Raw genomic sequence first — 18,649 nt, 5'->3', positions numbered from 1 at the left:
TTTGACATCTGAGTCACCCAGCCACCTGTGTGGATGAAATGTGTATTGTTGCTTAAACCTTGTGACGGCCTGTTTTGCGAATATGTTCCTTTTTCTGCGGCCAAGCCCATTCCAAAGTACTCTATTTTAAGGGCTCTCATACCACAGGGAGGGGGGGGTTCAACTGAAGCATCTGTGTGGCACTTGTCTTTTTTTCCGTTTTCCCTGCCATATTCGTAGGCGGCAGACGCCAAACAAGACATGACCTTACTTAGAAGAGCTACATTCAATTCCGGATAAAACGGAGATTACCTGTGACCTCCGTGTCACCCAGTTGCTGACGAGATTGGTGGAAAGTGAAATTCCCGTGAGGCTTACACAATCAAATCCCAGTATTTTCTGTAGTTGAGGCGGGGTGGGGGTCACAGCCCCTGGGAGCATGTGCCACAAAACATTGTTGTGAAAAAAAAATGATTTGATGCTATGTGATTTGTACAACAACAAGCGTTTGGCAGGGGATTTTTATTTTTTTGCACAGCCAAGTCTTGTAATACTGTGGCCAAAAGGGGAGTCGAGAAGAGACACTGTCTTGGCCAGATCACAGAGTCAGCAAATGCAAAGATTAACCAAGAAATACAACAGAGTCAGCAGATAAGAAGCATCCACCATCCAGCCTCCATGCCACGTCATTTGACCTTTTGACCGGCTATTTCACAGCGCACACTCCTGTCTGTGAGTGATGACGTGGTAGGTTGTGGGCTTTTTTGCTCCGGCACTTTTAAAGGCAAGGGTTTGTGGATCGCATGCAGATTTCGTGAAATTTTCATACCCTCTGAAATTTTAGGTGGCCAGTTGATGGTAGGAGGGCAAATGGGACTTTTAACCCATCCGTGATTTCCTTTGTGTGCGTGGCGGCTTTCTCTGGGTACTCTGGTTTCCTTTGACAAGCTAAATATTCCTGGATTCTGAATTAGTCGAACATCTCTGTGCAAATTCCATCTGAAAATACTCTTGAGTCTCAATGAGGCCTTTCTGGATAAATGTGATCTTTATAAATCCCCCTGCCGTATGGTTCTTGCTGTTGACCTCGCCATACTTCCACCCTGCTCCGTATAGCTTGAGCAATGGTGGGGAGCATAATACAGTACAACAATGGATTGTGCTGCACTCTCCTGCACACAATGTAGCCCTGCAAGCAGCCCATATCACATTTTGTATGCATCGTGGTCACCCACCCAAACACTGTCCAGGCTCCGGCCTGTTTAGCTTCCAAGATCTGACGAGACAGGGCACTTCCCTGTGTGATTTTGGTTATGGGCATTGTCATTGCTTTGAGATGTTGTTGCCGTGCATACGAATGTGTGCCGGCTTGGCCCAACTAGGTCTGGACGAGGACGATGACGGCTTCCCAACGCCCCGGCCCTGCGAGGATCACTTCTTCTCGAGCAACACCAAGGACAAACGTGAGTCTTGAACTTTGCACGTGGCCTTTGGGTTGCGCCTGCCATGTCAGAGTGCTATATTGCACTCAATTGTACGATTGTGGCCATGCAGCCCAAACTATTGACTATAGTAAACCCTCTGTAGTCTGATAATTGGTTTTTTTATCCTTTTATCTGGCAACAAAACTGACACCTTTTTTTACGAGACCACAATACCTGCAGTCATAATGCAAACAAAAAACACAACTCTGATAATGTATGCACTGTCCTTGAAGTTGATTGGACCACACCCGAGACAGCTTTCCTTAGAGCCTAGTCTCACATGGGTTGGACCAGATGACGCCTCTGTAGTCTGTTTCTGTAGTCTGTTTCTTCAATGGGGAGGGGGCATTGCAAAACTTACATTCTCTCCTGAAGCTCGTAGACTCTGACCATTAGCCATTTAATTCCTGAACATATTAACATACTCAAGAATAAAATAGCACTCGATATATTCAAACACTTTGACTGGTGAAGGTGAAGTCATCGTCACCTATGATCAGTCCACTGTTGAATGAAGGCCTCCCCAAGCCCAGAGTGAGCCAGGTTGTGTTCAAGTCGCATTAAATCAAGTTTGTTGAACAACTGGGAAATAATTGTAGAAAGGACACGAGGTTAATATTATTGCTGATGAAATATCTGTCACGCTTCCATGAATTATCTCAGAGTTGGTGACAAGTTTGGAAGTGTTTGAGGAATGAATGTAATCTTTTATGCATCAGTGGGGTCAAGAGTTTATAACATAAATCGTTGTCTTTACATGTTTCTTTTATGCGATACTCTTGATGATATTCGTGAAAATCTTTTTTTTTTTCCTCCACTGCCAGTCCTGCAGCTCTTCATGCCCAAGGACATAAGCTGGATCGACTTCAAGGGAGAAGCAATTACTTTCAAGGCCACGACAGCCGGGATCCTCGCCACGCTGTCGCACTGCATCGATCTGATGGCCAAGCGCGAGGAGAGTTGGCAGAAGCGGCTGGAACGGGTAATGGGCATCCCTTGCAGACAACTGGGAATCCCCCATGCACCACTTCTAGCTAAGTAAAGACACTTCCAGCTCGGACTCATCGTCCGATACATGCTGCCGTGCTGGAACGTCCGTTCAGCCTGAGGTCGGGGGAGCAGCTGTGCGGAGCTTCAACTTGCACAGTCATAACCTTTGCGTGTGAAATGACGTGGCAAACAGCTCTGGAAGTTTACGAGTGTTTCCCGACCCCCCCCACCTCCCCCCGGATGTTCGATTCAGTTTCGAGCATATTCAGAACCGTCACGTTTCCGACCGTCACGTACGTGTACCGACTGATTTAACCGCCCACAGCCAAGTGCAGTGTTGGCGCGCGATGCTGTTGCCGTCACTTGCTGTGGATGCTCACAATTCTAACCATTTCACGTTCAGTCATGCATTCTTAGTCTCGCGTACATTCTCGCTCGCTTCCAAAGTGCAGCGAAGCTTTTCCCCGATGTTGGAAGCCGTTCGCAATAGATTTGTATCCGGTGAAATAGAGAATGACAGATACACCATGTAAGGTGGAACTGTCATTTTCTATAGATGTTGATGCCTCGCATTTTCACATCCGCCTATAGATCAGTCCCCAGCCAGTCAGGTATGCGGCATTGTGTTGTACATTGGTCTCACGAGCTTGCTCGAGTCAAATTAAAAGAATATCTGGCACCTTGGTCTGAATTGACGTGTGTGTGTGTGTATATATATCGCGTGTAAAATAATGTTCATTATAATGCAATGAAACTTGATGCAAAATGAGCAGGAAATGGGTTGAGTGATAATCGCAGATTGCTTGGGTTACACAATCTCGTTATGCTCCTGGACCAATGCGGTAAATTCTGTTAAATCGGAACACTGCCTTTGGCCAAATCACTTGGAATGTGCCCGATTTTGTCAGATATTGCAAGCTAAGCAGAATTTTTTGCCTGGATAAGCGCTTGGATGAGTGACCACCATGCACAAACGGGGTGTCATAAGCCGCTGCGTGGCTACGTGGTGGGTAGCAGAGGGCAGTGCTGCGAAATCTATTGTGCTGTACTTCTATGCTACCACATTTATGCTCCCCACCTTCACCGCTTAATAATGATCTACATTCTGAATGCATTATTTTGTTTGCATCAGCTTACGTGCCTAATTGAGGGCTTGTTCTCATTCAATACCCGTCAATGGGGAAAATACATGTTAATTTGGATTCATATGTTGTTTTTTTCTGGCTTTATGTGAACGAAAAGACACAAATTTGCCCGTTCTCTCATTGAAACTAGTTAAAAATTTTAAAATATCACTGTCCTGGTCACAAAAGCAAAGTTTGTGGGGATTAATAGCCATTGTCTGTACTTTTGAGGCATAAGCAATTGGGAAATAACACTTACTACCCAGGAACAAAAAATAAATCATTTGTTTTTAGACAATTTGTGCTTGTGCACCACCCACAACGCAGTTGCTTAATTTGTCTACAGTGTTTTTTTTAGATGTACGCTACTTTTTTGGCATTCCTCCTGCCTTCAATCTTTCTATTTAGCGAGGTTGCCAGGTGGCTCAGAGGTCCAGAGTGCTAAGCCTTGATTCAAATCTGGGATCTCGGTGTTGCCAGCTCAGCACTTAAATGGACTGGAAGGGGAGGGGGAAGGAAGAGATGGCTCTGCGATATTCGCTTCCACGTGCTGTTCTGCAACACGGCGTGCTTTACACTGCTGTGCGAGAGATTCGAATGGATACGTTTTCTCGCGACGCGGAGGCAATAGTTACAGTCGGGATCAAATTTGGGAAAATACATGCAAAAATTTGAAAAAAAACATGCGTTGAGGTTTCTTTACACGCTACGGTGCACGTGCTTTCATTGACCGACGTTTTCTGGCTGGCTGTGTAAAAGCTGCAGTGGGCACGGAGAGCCAGGGAGAGATGAACCTCCGCTTGCTCGCTTTTATCAGCGCGTGACCTCGCGCGTTTCAACGGGGCGCGTCCAGATGTCTGGCCCCCAATGTGCAAACGAATTTTTTTCTTTTTTTTTCTTTCCCTCCCAGCTCCCCCGTCGGTCGCGCTTAGAAAAAAAGGGTTTGGCAGCGGCGCAGAACAGACTGAGAAAACTCGGATAAAAAGCGAAGATAAACCTTGAGAGCATTTCGGCGTCTGTAATAGTTTCCAAGGAAGCGCTTAAAAGTACAAGCGTTGGCCACGGGGGAGTCGGCACGTGCTTCTCAATGATGTCTTCTGCTGCACGGCACAGTTGTAGCACAGATAATGCCCAGTGAAGCCTTTGCTAAAAATTACTCCAAAAAAGAACGGTTCCCTTGTACAGATGAGCTGCCTGTTGTGTCGCGGTTAGCCCACTAAACTTTCCATCCAAAGTTCGCCGATTCCATCTCGTGGCATGTCAGTTGACACATTGGCCAAGTTCCTTAATTCCCCCACCTCTGTCTAGATAACAGTATAAATGGTCGATCGGTGGGTCACGTGCGATGGGATAAAGTGTGGGTACTCCCGTCACTGCCAAGATGTTTCGCCAGCATGGAAGAGTAGGCCAAATACCCATGAGGTGGCTCTCGAAATGCTGTCTAGAGCTCTTTTGGGTTTAGACCCTTCGCCAGCAGTGGCATGAGCAAGCAATTGCATGGCTGTGCCTTTACTAACTTTACCTGTATGGTGGGTGCATTGCGCACTGGGTCGTAGTAGAAATGGTCAACGTGTGGCTGGTGCAGAGGAAGTTGACTCTGCAATGTCACATCTTTCACCCACGCGTGAGTGTTGCAAGATGGCGCAGTCACTCACGACGCAAGTATGCCGCGGTGTCGTTGTAGGAACAAGAAAAGAGAAAAAAGGTGGAGGAGGCCTACAAGAATGCCTTGGAGGAGCTCAAGAAGAAGTCTTACATTGGGGGCCCAGACTACGAGGTGGGGTAGCTGTCACAGCAGATGGGAGAGAACATTCGATACTAATTCATATCGTGCATCGGTTAAAGCAATTATGTGCTCGTTGACGTTGGCTCGTGTGCGTGTGTTATTTTATGAACTGATGCATTGTTTAACGTGACGTGTGGCCCTGAAACGTGTGTGTGTGTGCGAGTGCATTAAAGTTGATGGATTTCGGTGCAGTTTACAGGATTGTCAATAAATATATCGTCGTCCCTTATGAAAGCATTATAATTAGACAGCAGTTTTATACACTTGGAGTCTATTCAAACTGCGGTCTAAAATGATTTCCACAAGAATGCACTTGGTAATTTAATGATGTTTATCATACCCGTTTCATCCCTCTGAACATCCACACATGCGCGCCGTGTTTTGGCGCCACCCACTGTGTCGAGATTTGAGAGGGCCCCAACTGTTTGCACACACCTGGGCCGTCTTACGAATATTTACGTTATGTTCTGTTAAAGATCACCGAAGCTTTGTTTTTGTTGGCATGCAGCTGTATCTTCCTAAAACACTCCACACATTCGTCAAATAACACGTTTGTATGCTTACGTTGAACTTATTTTGCACCCTACGTCGCCAACCGTGCTATGTACGGGTGGCTACGTCCGCGAATTGCCATGAGATTTTGTTTGTGCTTGTTCACCGTTACCAATGAAGTAACACACGCGTTACCTTTCGTGTTAAACCCCACCATTCAACCTCATAGTTCAAGCTGTTGTCGCAGTGCACGGCACAATAAGATTTTAGGATTTACATAGCATCCAATGGCGACTGCACGGGCAAAACCCTGTACAAAAATAACCGGGTATTTTTTTTAGTAAGTGGGCATGGTAATTATTTAATAATGGATGGTACCTTAATGTACACGCCCAAAAATTTCCCTTGTTTTTTTTGTGGAGTCTGGTTCACATTCAGTTTAACACGTAGGCTTTCGCGACCAATATTATTCATAATCAACGTTTTTGGGTTAGATCGCGTTATTTATTAATGTGTCGTAACCCTCCACCACCCGACACGGCCCATCGGCAAAAAAAGTGTCACGTTGACAAAGGACAAATATTTCACTGCTTTAGCCCACCGGTGTGTTGAAGCGTGAAACCACAACATTTAAAATTTGAGTACGACGTTTCGCTGGTAATTGCATCCAGCATCATCGGGCAATTCGCCAGAATGGTTCACATTGCAGCGTCATGCGTTACTGGGTAGAGGGTGCTTTTCCCCAGGCTTGGCATTCATTGGCTTTTGTGTGCGGTGCTCGTTTGACCGGCAGGAAGGGCCCAACAGCCTTATGAACGAAGAGGAGTTCTTCGATGCCGTGGAGGCTGCTCTTGACCGGCACGAGAAGATGGAAGAGCAGGTGAATTCCGGCTTCATCACACCATAGCAACTGGACATATCTTGCATCTATAACAGCACACTTTGCCATTTCACTTGCGGATGTGGGCCATTCATATGCCATGTAGGTTGTTTAACCATACTTGACCGTGCGGGTTAAAAGGCGGAGAGCATCGGAGTGGAAGCTTGGAAGTACAGTACAATAATACATTTTCGCTGCACTGCCCTCTGCTGCCGACTATGTTGACAAAGCTCGCCATGACCCAGATACTTTGAGGTGTTATTATGACTGCTAATATACAATTGCTGTTGCTTTTGATCATGCAGTTAGTTGTTAATGCTGATCTAAACACTTTTGGTGTGGCTTTTTTTGTACCTTCACCTTATGTATTCACGAATGCAAGGATGACGGAAGGATCGTCGGCTCAAAGTCCCACCGTGTTGATAAACGGTGTGCGGGGTTCCCCCTTGTGCGCGTCGCGTTTTGCAGCAGCTGGAGCGAATGCGGGGAGTCACGCTGTGTCCTGACCTGGTGCCCGACACGCTCAGCATCCGCGTGCACCGCTTCTCCCAGCAGGTAGCACCCAGCCCCCCCTGCCCCCCTCCCTGCCCCACCCTGCCCCCCTCCCTGCCCTGCCCCACCTCCCACCCCGCGCCCCATGCCACCCGCCCCACCCCGCGCAAACCCCTCCCACCGCTCCACCACCAAGCTCCACCCGCCCCACCGCACCCCACCCCGCGCCCCCCCCCCGACCCCACCCCGCGCCCCCCCCCCCGACCCCACCCCGCGCCCCCCCCCCGACCCCACCCTGCGCCCCCCGACCGCGCCCCACCCCACCGCGCCCCACCGCCTCACCCCGCCCCACCCCGCCACATCCCCAAATTTCACACATACAGTCACAACCAGCTACGCATACCACCACCACCATGTATGTTCTTGACTGGCTTGTTAAGAGCTGGTACGAGTAGTCGATGCTTTGACCCAAAAATTACAATGGGCTACTTTGCATGTGATCGATGACTCGGGTGCCTTTTTTAAAAATGGCGGCCACCCCCCACATCCTTTCTCCTGAAGGCAGGAAACCCCCCCCCCCTCACAACCCACACTCAACCCGACATGGCCGATGATGCCGATTACCACACCCATCACCTCCCGTCCAGTAAAACTCGGGGTAAACTAAAGTGATATGTTTTGTTCCCACTGTTTTTGTATTATCCGATTTTAATTAAGTAATCAAGCCGATCATGGGTGGAGTAATTGATTACTTAACCGGCTGTCCTAGCTCTGTTGCGACCTTTGTTTTGTTAAAATGATGCCGTTTTTAGTAACGGACCACGTGTGTTCAACTCGCGGTTGCTTTTTCACTTCCCCCTTAGCAGCTGTCTTCTGTTAGATCTCCATTTACTGGAAGTGCTCATTAAAAGTGGCACTCTGCAGCGCTGTTTGTTGTGTGCCGTCATCTTGGAGAAGTGGACTGCGTGAAGTGTGACTCGCTTGAAGCTCGCAACACCATTTAGACTTTGCTGGGGAACTAAAGTTGAAATGAAACAGTGCAACTTTGTGTTCCATGATGTACCACTTTTAACAAAGCGGGCTATGTTGCTTCTGTTTTGCAAATAGCACGGTTGGCTACTTGCGGTGCGAAATAAGTTCAACATACATGCAACGATGTTGCTTCCGTTTTGCAAATGGTTGCACACTCCTTCTTGTGTATGGCATTGTATACAAACTGATAAGTCCGTATCCAGGGCTGATAACCAGCCTCTGCGGTGGGCTGATAAATGAATGCCTCTGCTGGATTTATGAGCGGCATGATAATTCACAATGTGGTTCATGGTTCGGTCAGGATTTCTACAGTCATGTCACCGGGCTTCCTCTGATTTTCCACTTGAATAGTTTGGGTAGGGGGGGGTGGGTGTTGGTAGGTGTGCATCTGACATGGGTGCTACGGGTTATTCGGAGGTGTTGGTAGGCGACAGCGAGTGCCATTGCTTTTGAGGCAGATCTAATCCAGGGGGTGCAATGGTTGGGTCAGTGGATGAGATATTTATTGTCTCCCTCCCATTGTTCTTGAGTGTCATAACCTTGAAACGCACAACACCTTGGCCATATTCCTGAAGGGTTTGTGCAGTAAGCCTTAAGTCGGGGGTCTTGGGTTTTCTGTGGCATTTATTAAAGGGTAAGTTGGGTTTGCTCACTAATACATTTATAAACGCATTGAAGTCCATGTGTAATAAAGTATAGACAAATGCACCGCTATTCAGTGTCCACTTAACAGGTAGCACAATGCTGCTCCAGGCAACTAGTTAACTGGTATACATGGACTGAAAGAGCGACACGGAACTGACAAAACCATGCACGCCCTCTGGCGACACAGCCCAAGCGAGCCCCTGCGTTTACTCTTTGTTGAGCGTCCCGCCTAGCACGGGTCAAATGGCATTGATAGCATGTTGCCTCCTGTGCCCTCATGCCCCCCGCAGGTGGAGGAGTCCATCAAGAACCACATGCAATACTCGCTGCAGGACGTCGGCGGCGATGCCAACTGGCAACTCCTCGTGGAGGAGGGCGACATGAAGGTGACCGCCGCTTCTCTCACCATCGCTGTCCTACACCGGGTCCCGTCAGACGGTTGAATTTTCGTGGGGGGCGTGATTGGGGGGGCATTGCCTGAAATCAAACGTCGTCTGTCGTGCTCCCCAAGGTTTACCGACGGGAGCTGGAGGAGAACGGGATTGTGCTGGACCCGCTGAAGGCCACGCACGCCGTGCGGGGCGTCACGGGCCGCGAAATCTGCCACTACTTCTGGAAAGTGGACCACCGCACTGAATGGGAGAGTGAGTGGACGCACCGCAGCACCCTTTAGTCAATCCGCTGCTGGATGAGGGCTCTCCCCATGCACCGCCCACCATGCCTGTCGTGGGGGTCACTTGACCGTGCTTCACGCTGAGCACCGAGGGTTGGTGAACGAGGGGAGCATCGATGTGGGAGCGTTATGTTCGGTACTATAATGGATTTTTGCAACGCTGCTGTCTGCTGCCTGTCATGTAGTGCTGCAGCAGCCGAAAGAAACCTGTCTATGGTGGTTACCCATCCAAGGACTATCCAGGCACAGCCTTGCTTAGCTTTTGAAATCTGATTATATTGGCCACACAATCCGAGTGATTTGGTAATAGAACATAGAGGTGTGTGAGTACCTTGTAGAAAATTGTGGGGTTTTTATCGCGTTTCAAAGATTTTATTCACAGAACGGTCACAAAGTATTTCTGTAGAATCTGCTTGCCGTGACCCTGCATCACGTCGCTGCTGGGTGTGGCGTTGTGCGTGTCGCCTTGTCTTGCAGGCACGGTGGAGATGGTGCGTCTGGTAGAAACTCTGTCGGAGAACGAAGTCATCGTTTACCAGACGCACAAGGTACAGCAGGCCGGGGGTGTGAAGAGTTCCATCGGTGATCCCTGTGGAGTGTTGGGAGGTTGATTGTTGATCTCTTTAAAAAAACTAGCAGCGCGATTGCCCTCGCTGCGCACGCCATTGCAGTGCTGGGTGATGGCCGTTGTTCAATTTTAATGCGCCGTTTTATTGAGGCACTGTTGTCTTGGTGTGGCCTGGGAATCTTTTTGTTGTTGTTGTTTTTCTGCCTTGCCTAAGCTTGCATTTAATGTAAAAAAAAACAGACCTATTTTTCGATAATCTTTCTCCTACTGGACATCCGTGAAAAAGAGCTCCATCGCTCATCGGATTCCTCCCAGTCTAAATAAAGATGCCAATTCTGATCATTGCCCGATTTTTAGACGGTGTGGCCGGCCTCTCAGCGCGACATCCTGTACGTGTCGAGTTGGAAGAAGGTCCGAGCCACCAGTGAGAACGACCCCGACACGTGGGTGGTGTGCAACTTCTCAGTGGACCATGCTGATGTGCCGGTACGGGTCGCTCTCCTTCATCATCATCATCCTCTTCATCCTCCCTCATCATCATCATCATCCTCTTCATCCTCCTCTTAATCCTCCTTAAGCCTTTCTCATCCCTCCTCCCTCATCCTCCCTCCATTTTAAAATAAATAAGCAGTCAAATATGCAGTTTTAAGTCTAGATTGAAAACGAATTTCCTTAGAACTGCTTGTTGTTTTTAGTTTGTCCTTCTGCCCCCCCGCCACCCTACAATGAACAATGTTGGCTACGTACGGTATGAAAGAAGTTCTACATACATACAATACGTCTCCTTCGTATATAAGGTCTTGCACAACCCATCAGCCTCGCAGCCTTCTCAGAGTCGATCATTTCAACAGCATTGATTTAAGACGAGCAAACTGTGGACCGTTTTCATCATAGTGTTTCCATCAGGAGATTCAGGCGCTTGCTTGAATAATTTCTGTTGAAATGCCGATCTTACGAAGAATCAAAACACGCAACTTTATTTGTCCACAATTTCTCCTTTTGTGGATTAATTAAGCATGTAACGATGCATCCTTAATTAAATGTGATTATTGCGCTCACGATACGTGCACCGTGTGTAGAGTGTATTGCTATTTATACAAATGATGTGCAAAGTGCAATGCTAATCCATAATACAGGTTTTTTTTGGGTTAGATCGCGTAAATATAAATGTGTCGTTACACCCGCCACCACCCGACACTGCCAACTAGTAAGGTTTGTCACGATAAACAGAACATGCCAATTTGTTACTAGTACAGCGCACTGGTGTGTTGGAGAGTAAATCTACAACATTAACAATCTGAGTACGATGTTTCTCCATACTCAGATTGTATTATGGATGATATTGGTCGCGAAATCCTACGTGTTATACTGCTATGCTTATGTTAGGTGGATTAATGTCAGAAAGGACTTAAAAGAGACCAACGTACATCGATGACGGAGCAAGGAAGGGGGGGGAAGACGTTCATGCTGTCTCATCGTTACCACCGTGTGAAGACCGACGATAAAGAAAAGAGATTCGCTAATGTTACATTTAGGCTCGCGAGCGAAACGTGACATATCAGACAGAAGACGACAACACGAACAAGGTGGTAAAACTGAGATGCGGGGAGGATTTGCGGCAATGTGAATTGTTACAACACTGGAAGCTGCCTTTAATCCCCTGTGCGCACTTTCCACTCCGGTAGCCAAGGCTTGCTATTATAGATGCCTCCCTGTCATCTCACAATGAGTTGGGAGGTCATTCATTCTCCTCTGCCGCTCTTCTAATTGTGGAACTCCCATCCAGAAATATATTCTGTTGGCTCCCTGCCCCCTGCTCGAGTCTAGGCTCAATAGCGTCCTTGTTTTTTTCTCTGACTACGACTGTCCTCTCCCTCTCTCTCTCCCTCTCTCTTGACAACATATTTATGCCTACTATTTTCTGTACAGCTCATTTAGGCAGCATGCATATCCAATATATATGTGTAGGATGAACAGCAACACGAGAAGTAAGTGTGTTCGGGGGAAAAAAGGAAGGAACTGGAAAGCGAGGGAAGACCTAACAGAAAATCGCTTGACGACGACATCAAAAGATATTGGTGCCAGCAAGATGTGGCACTACTTGAGCATATTGGCACAAGACAGAGGAAAGTGCGAAATAAATTATTAAATGTGCAGTGGACACCTGCAGGCTATCTGCGCATGGATCGTGATGATGCTTTTTGTGTTTTAGTTTGTTATCCTTCCCCCGCACCTCCGATTCGTGCGGTTGGCTACGTACGGTGCGAAATAAGTTATACATACATATCCAATTGCTGTTGTATAGAACGCGTGAACCCGCATTGCGAGGAAAATTCGCGTGTGGCTTGTGAATTTGCGTGAGCGAAGGGGTGTGTGCCGTTGCTTTGCATCACTGTGGGTGCAGGTTACGAATCGCTACGTGCGAGCCAAGATAAACGTGGCGCTCATTTGCCAAACACTAGTGAGCCCCCCGGACGGCAACCAGAACATCCAGCGGGACAACTTGCTGTGCCGGATCACGTATGTGGCAAACGGTGAGATTTCAGCCCGTGCACATTGCTTCACGTTTAGTTGATAGGAGGCCAACGGTATGTAGGAATGATACAAATATATATACACAGCCCTTTGCCAAAACCTCCGCTTGCTGTGTCGATTATGGGTGGGTTGGTTGCACGGGCTTCTCAGAATCAGAATATTTATACTGGAGGAATCCGATGAGCTATAAAGCTCTTCTTCACAGATGTCCAGTCGGGACGGGTAAGAACGTTGCAACAACAAACAGCGCAAAAACACGATAGCAGTACAAAGTATAGGAAAGGTAAATCACCAAAAACACAAACAAATGAAACTTAACCATCCCCATCCTACCAGACGAAACCCACACTGAGATATGAACTTATTTTTCGAAAGCGACCTGGCCACATATGATAGCTAAACAAAGTGGCTTATTATTTTGACATTTATAGCAGTAAAATAATCTATATAGTCTAAACACATGCTTCTTCGGCAGTGCCACACCCTAAGACTCCGGAATCTCCTCCTCCCCCCCCACTTCACCATTCTCCTCCATCTGGGGGGAGGGATGCCCAAGTTACAGTTCAGCTTACACTCGCCACTGATATAAATCATGGCTTGGAATTAAAGCAATGTCACCGGCTTCCCAGGGCAGTGGAGAAACCACTGCTCTTGCCACTCAACATTAGGGCGCTGCGGTGGCGAGATGTTCACTACCTCACCTGGTATGCAGGAGGTCGTGGGTTCGATCACGACCATAACGCCTCCTGTATAGTTGGAGTTTGCATGTTCTCCCCGTGGTCGCGTGGATTTTTCTTCGGTCCTCCGGCTTTTGCTTCCACATTTCGACACGCGCTTTTCGTGTGTTTGGCTGCCATAAATTTCCACGCGATAAGCCACTTCGGTATTGAGCAATCGTTTGTGTCCACGTCGCTTCTGAAAAAGAGCCACACCTACTCAGTGGGCCTGACCTGGTAGAATAAAAAATATTTTCATTGTTTATTTCAGTCTCCGCGGCGAAGGCCGTCGTTAAGAGGCGATGCGGAAATGTGACGCGACTATGCGGTTGGTTAATCGTGTGCCCTCCCGTTGGCAGTGAATCCTGGCGGGTGGGCGCCGGCCTCGGTCCTCCGCGCGGTCGCCAAGCGGGAGTACCCCAAGTTCCTCAAGCGCTTCACGCAGTACGTCAAGGAGCGTACGGCCAACAAGCCGATCCTCTTCTGAAGCGGCGCTCGCCGGGCCCTCGACCAGCGCGACCGGCGCTTCTCCGTCTGGCACCCGCGGAATCGACGACGACGACGCTTGCGGTGCCGGTGTGGTGTCCCCCGTGGCGCGCGGCCATGTGGTCCCCCATACTCGCATCTGCTCGGCCTAAACACATGGCCTCAACCGAGCTGGTCACCCAGACAGGGATCATCCAGAACCTTTCGGGCATTGCCAACAGATGTGCGCACAGCACTGCTAACTTGCACCGCTTTTTAAACAACAAAAAAACTTTTAAGAGTCATTTTGGAGATCAGAGCAACTGGGAATAAGGTTCACGGTATTTTTTTTTTTTATATATACGAGTTGTTTACATCCGAACATGCGCTTGTTTTTCTGCATTGGTTGTAAAAGGCGTCCAACCTTTCCGCGGCTGGGCTGTCGGCCCGAGTGAAAACCACTGCCTTAATTTCAACGCGCGTATCTGGCATTCTCTTGGTAGCATGTGCAGGGAGAGTGGGGGGGGCGAGGGGTGGCCTTTGTTCGTCACCGCGTCCCTTCCGTATGACCTCTGCACGTGACCACCCTCGATGTGATTATTCATAGTTTCTTCCTGTTTAGTGGCGTTAAGTGTGAATTATGCCATTCTTCTGCGCTCCCTGCACAGAATGAGGCGACAGTGCTGGCCCCTTGCTATTATTTCCATAAGCTGCTGAGTTGATATGAAGGTTGATCTGCGTAGTTTGCCTTTTATTAACAATGACAGCTACGGTCACGTGGAGATACAGTACAGCATTGTACTGTGCCAAGAAGGTGATATTTAATCCTTTGGTAAGTGCATCTTTTTTACGTTAAAAGTAGAAATGTGTTTTCAGCACAACGATAATTAATGAACACTGTCCTTGTGTACTACAAGGGTCCATGCCCTCACTGTTTAAAAGTTGTGTTCCTTTCCACTTTTTCCACTTTGTGAAGATCCGGCCCAAATTCCGCAACCTTCCTGTGGCCTCCAATCATCTTGTACAGACTCTTAATGCTTTAGCCAAATGCTCTCCATCCGATTGTTTGTGTCTTATTTATGTATTTGTTTTGTTGCAGATATCCCTGTCCCATACATGTGTATATGCCGTGTGGCATGTCTTTATTCCCGATTTAGTAATTTAAGCTTTGAGCATGAAGTTCAAAACGCTTATTTCTGATTTAATGGTCCCAATGTTGTGATACTCTTTATACAAATCTGTAAACATCATCACATCCATGGGCAGATGGCCCGTAGGTGCCCACTGCATATTTCGTCACCTGTTTCCACTTTCTTCTGTCTTGTGCCAATATGCTCAAGTAGTGCCACATCTTTCTCGCACCAATCTCATATGTTGCTGTCAAGGCATTCTCTGTTCGGTCTTTCTCTTTTTCCGATTCCTTCCATTTTTCCCCCGAACAACAACAACACACTTTTCATTTTTTCTGTCGCTGTCCATCCTACATATGTGTCCATCTCATGCGTAAACAATTCGTAGCAAAATGGTCCCAATTTTTGTGTTGGACTCTTTATATGAATCCGTAAACAGAGCTGTAGCTCAAGAGGGGAGGGTGGTGGTGGTGGGGAGCTGGTCTGCTCCCACACCGTGAGTGCTGCCTTTGCTGCAGCCCAGAGTGGTTTCGTGCTCCAATGAAGACCCGACGATCTGTCTGTTCCCCGAGGCGTTCCGTGCGCAAGGCGTGCGAGACCGGGGGTTGTGACGACCTGGCGCACATTTGGGCGCCGAGTGAGCGAGCGAGTGAGCGCTCGTGCTCGGAAAGTAATCGGTTGCCGTCAAAGCGCTGCTGCCACGGGAGTGGAAACATCGCCCATTCACGGCAACACCCTCCGCTGTCCGTTACACAATCGGGAGGAGGTGGATCAGAAGTCTGAGTGCCGAGTTGGCATCGCCGAGATCCTGGGTTTGAATGTGCGTTTCGGTCACCTGTGATTAGACTTGCTGCTTCCCAAGGCTGGCGAGTCAAAGGTCCGCGCCAATGATGAATTTTTCTAAGTTCCCACTCTGCGAATTAAACAGTTTGTCACGTGACAAATGTGACACTGCAGCAGTGGGGTGAATCGAGAGTGCTGCCCCCACGAGTGTGGACAAGAGGTCACGTGAATGGATCTCAAAAGTAGATCTGATATCTGCATCTCTGGACTATTTCCGAAGCTGGAGAGTTGCACAGCTCTGCGAGGGGTTCTGAATGAAATATTTAATCTCGTGAAATTGTGGAAAACTACAACAGCAAAACATTATTTTGTCCATGATGTGTTTTTAACGGATTTCCGTGACCCCCTGCAGGCACCAGACGTGCTACATTCACCACCGTGTTAAACCGTAATCCATTCTTGAATCGTGGTCCCAAATCGTAACATTATGAAATAACTAGTGGGGTGAATTGATGCATGCCTCATTGAAAGTTCTTGGGCTCGGAGAGCCAACAAGCCGGATGACGCGAGACTTACCACAGTTTGGATCGAGACACTAAAATGTAACATTGAGGCGCAGGGGTTTCTGGGACTGATAAAAGTCGAAGCCTCCGCAGAGCGCTTCTCGTCGCGATTGACCAATCACAGGCACCCGAAACGCCAATTCGCAAACCCCTCCCGTTGGCCGAGCAGCGCAGTGCCGCCCTGTTTGAACCCCTGGCGTGAAGTCGCAGTGACTGCACGGAAGCCGTCGGCTTCACAAGTCCGGTGTCCCTCGGGTCTGAAGGAACGGGTCAGAATGTGCTGATCCCAAAGAGTTTACTGCAGCGTGGGATTTTAGCTTTGGAAATGCAGGGCAAATGCAATGATGGAGATTGATTGAAAGTCTGTCGACCGTAGTTTGTGTGTGTGTGTATAGTTGTGATTGTAAATGATGACAAATCAACATCTGGTGGTTAACTGGATAATCGTACTTTGTGTGTGTGCGCGCGTGTGACTAAATGACACATCAATGTATGGCGATTCGTTGGTTAAATAAACACGCCAGATGATTTAATGATTAATTATCAAAATGCCCATGCTTACATTTATTTTCACATGTACGTTTTGAGTCGATGGCAAGTTGCATACAATTATCGGATCACAATGCAGGCCTGATTTGTTAATCTGTGCCGCATGTTTATTATTGTGACAACTTAAAACATGTTTTATTTAATAAAAAAAAGTGTTATTCTCCCTTTGCACAGGCCTGCGATGTACCGTATGCCAAGTGAAAGTTACTGTTGGAAGGTCTTAAATTACCACGTCCTTATGAACGTTTCAACTGAACTCAATCGGAATGGTCAGTGCTGTTTAATTTAGCTAGTGTGTTTTAATTTTCCTCTTTTAGTAAAAAAAAAATGGTGTTTGTTTTATAATGTGACTTATCATACTCATTACTGGGTTTCCAATTTGCATTGTTGGTCAAGTACGATCATCTATTTATACGAGTAAAAGTTAAAATGAACTTTAATTGATGAACAGTAATTCTACCCCCTGAAAATAATTATCTAATTAAAACCAAGGCAATTCCACCACCTTTATCATTTGATACATATTTTGAGAATGTGGCGAATGACAAGAACAAACGTCTTTATTCCTAATAAACGGAATTGAAAGTACTGAAGGTCATCGATTATAGTTTGTTATTTTTCCTCCCATGGACAGCGGGTCATCGTTTCCATGTTCCTGTTGAGGTGGATTTACGTGAAAATGTTGTATTGAAATAAATATATTCAAACGCCGTGTACGTCGCACAAAATCGCGTTGTGGTTTTGTATTGCGTCGAATGCATCGAAGATGACGCCGCTCTCCTCCGCCACTGCAATTGATGCCGTGCTTGTTTGTTACATGCCAACTCCTTTTAAAAATAAGTACTGTAAATATACTGCACTCTGTATGACCATACTCTTTGGTTTTTTTCGGTAAAGTCACGTAGGTAGAAAATAATAATATACGTTCTACCTACGTGACTTTACCGATTCCTGCAGTCACGAAAGCTTCAAATCTGTATGGCCAGTTAATCTCAAGGAGCATAAACCATCACGCGAACTCCGGTCATCCTTGCAGCAGCTTTTGGCTCGCCATGGAACAAAGACGGTCACCGCGTCGCACAGCTTCAATGCGCTTCTCCCACCTTCTGGAACGCTCTTCCGGTATTAGGACACCACTGGTGCTATGCACTTTTCAATCTAGGTTGTAAACTTATTTAGAACTGCTTTTTGTGTTGATTTTGGCCTTCCCCCTCTTAACTCCATGTTTTCTACTTTCTCACCGAGGCAATCGCCATCTTTTCTCTCCACATGTACAAACCATCTGTAGACGAGATCCTCCAGCATGGGTATCACTGCTCTTCATGGTCTCGTGTCTGATGTCTCTTCCTGATACCGTCTGCACCTCGGCATTCCCATCTCTGTGGAGTTCAGAATTTGCTCTTCCATCCGTCTTGTTCTCCAGCATTCTGCTCCATCGGTCACAAGCGGTCAGATAGGCACCTGTCGCACCACGCTGCTGACATCTCTCCACCTTGATTGATACATTCTGTATTCTTGCCTTGAAATGCTTAGCCATTCCACCAACAATTATGACGTGTTCATCGCGATCAATTGTGTTCAGGATATGCCCCATTTTTCAAATAAATATTCCCAGGTCAAAGATTAGTTTTGCGGATGCAGCTTTGTAATTCAGAAATACATTGAAAACAGTAATTGCTAATTTTATAATTGTATATTCTGATATCCATGTGTGGCGTGCTCTCTGGTGGCACCTCATTGTTCACGTGTTCCCCTCTAGACCA

The 18,649-nt window shown here is 47.3% G+C and overlaps 1 protein-coding gene across 1 annotated transcript in view; it reads left to right on the top strand.

Annotated features, from left to right (window-relative positions):
- The window catches only part of CERT1 (ceramide transporter 1), a 30,269-nt gene extending 12,667 nt beyond the window's left edge, over positions 1-17,602 (top strand). The window contains exons 5-15 of the mRNA XM_061570576.1: positions 1,362-1,442; positions 2,288-2,445; positions 5,262-5,354; positions 6,649-6,735; positions 7,204-7,290; positions 9,195-9,290; positions 9,416-9,548; positions 10,055-10,125; positions 10,503-10,631; positions 12,550-12,679; positions 13,756-17,602. Of these exons, the coding sequence (XP_061426560.1) occupies positions 1,362-1,442; positions 2,288-2,445; positions 5,262-5,354; positions 6,649-6,735; positions 7,204-7,290; positions 9,195-9,290; positions 9,416-9,548; positions 10,055-10,125; positions 10,503-10,631; positions 12,550-12,679; positions 13,756-13,883 (1,193 nt within the window). The 3' untranslated portion in view covers positions 13,884-17,602. The remainder of the gene's footprint in view (positions 1-1,361; positions 1,443-2,287; positions 2,446-5,261; positions 5,355-6,648; positions 6,736-7,203; positions 7,291-9,194; positions 9,291-9,415; positions 9,549-10,054; positions 10,126-10,502; positions 10,632-12,549; positions 12,680-13,755) is intronic.
- The last annotated feature ends 1,047 nt before the right edge of the window (positions 17,603-18,649 follow it).

The sequence above is a fragment of the Lethenteron reissneri genome, chromosome 46 (genome assembly GCF_015708825.2).
Source record: "Lethenteron reissneri isolate LAM-NWPU_2019-01 chromosome 46, ASM1570882v1, whole genome shotgun sequence".
NCBI lineage: Eukaryota > Metazoa > Chordata > Hyperoartia > Petromyzontiformes > Petromyzontidae > Lethenteron > Lethenteron reissneri.
Note: the sequence above shows the minus strand (reverse complement) of the source record. Positions and strands in the feature narration are given on the sequence as shown.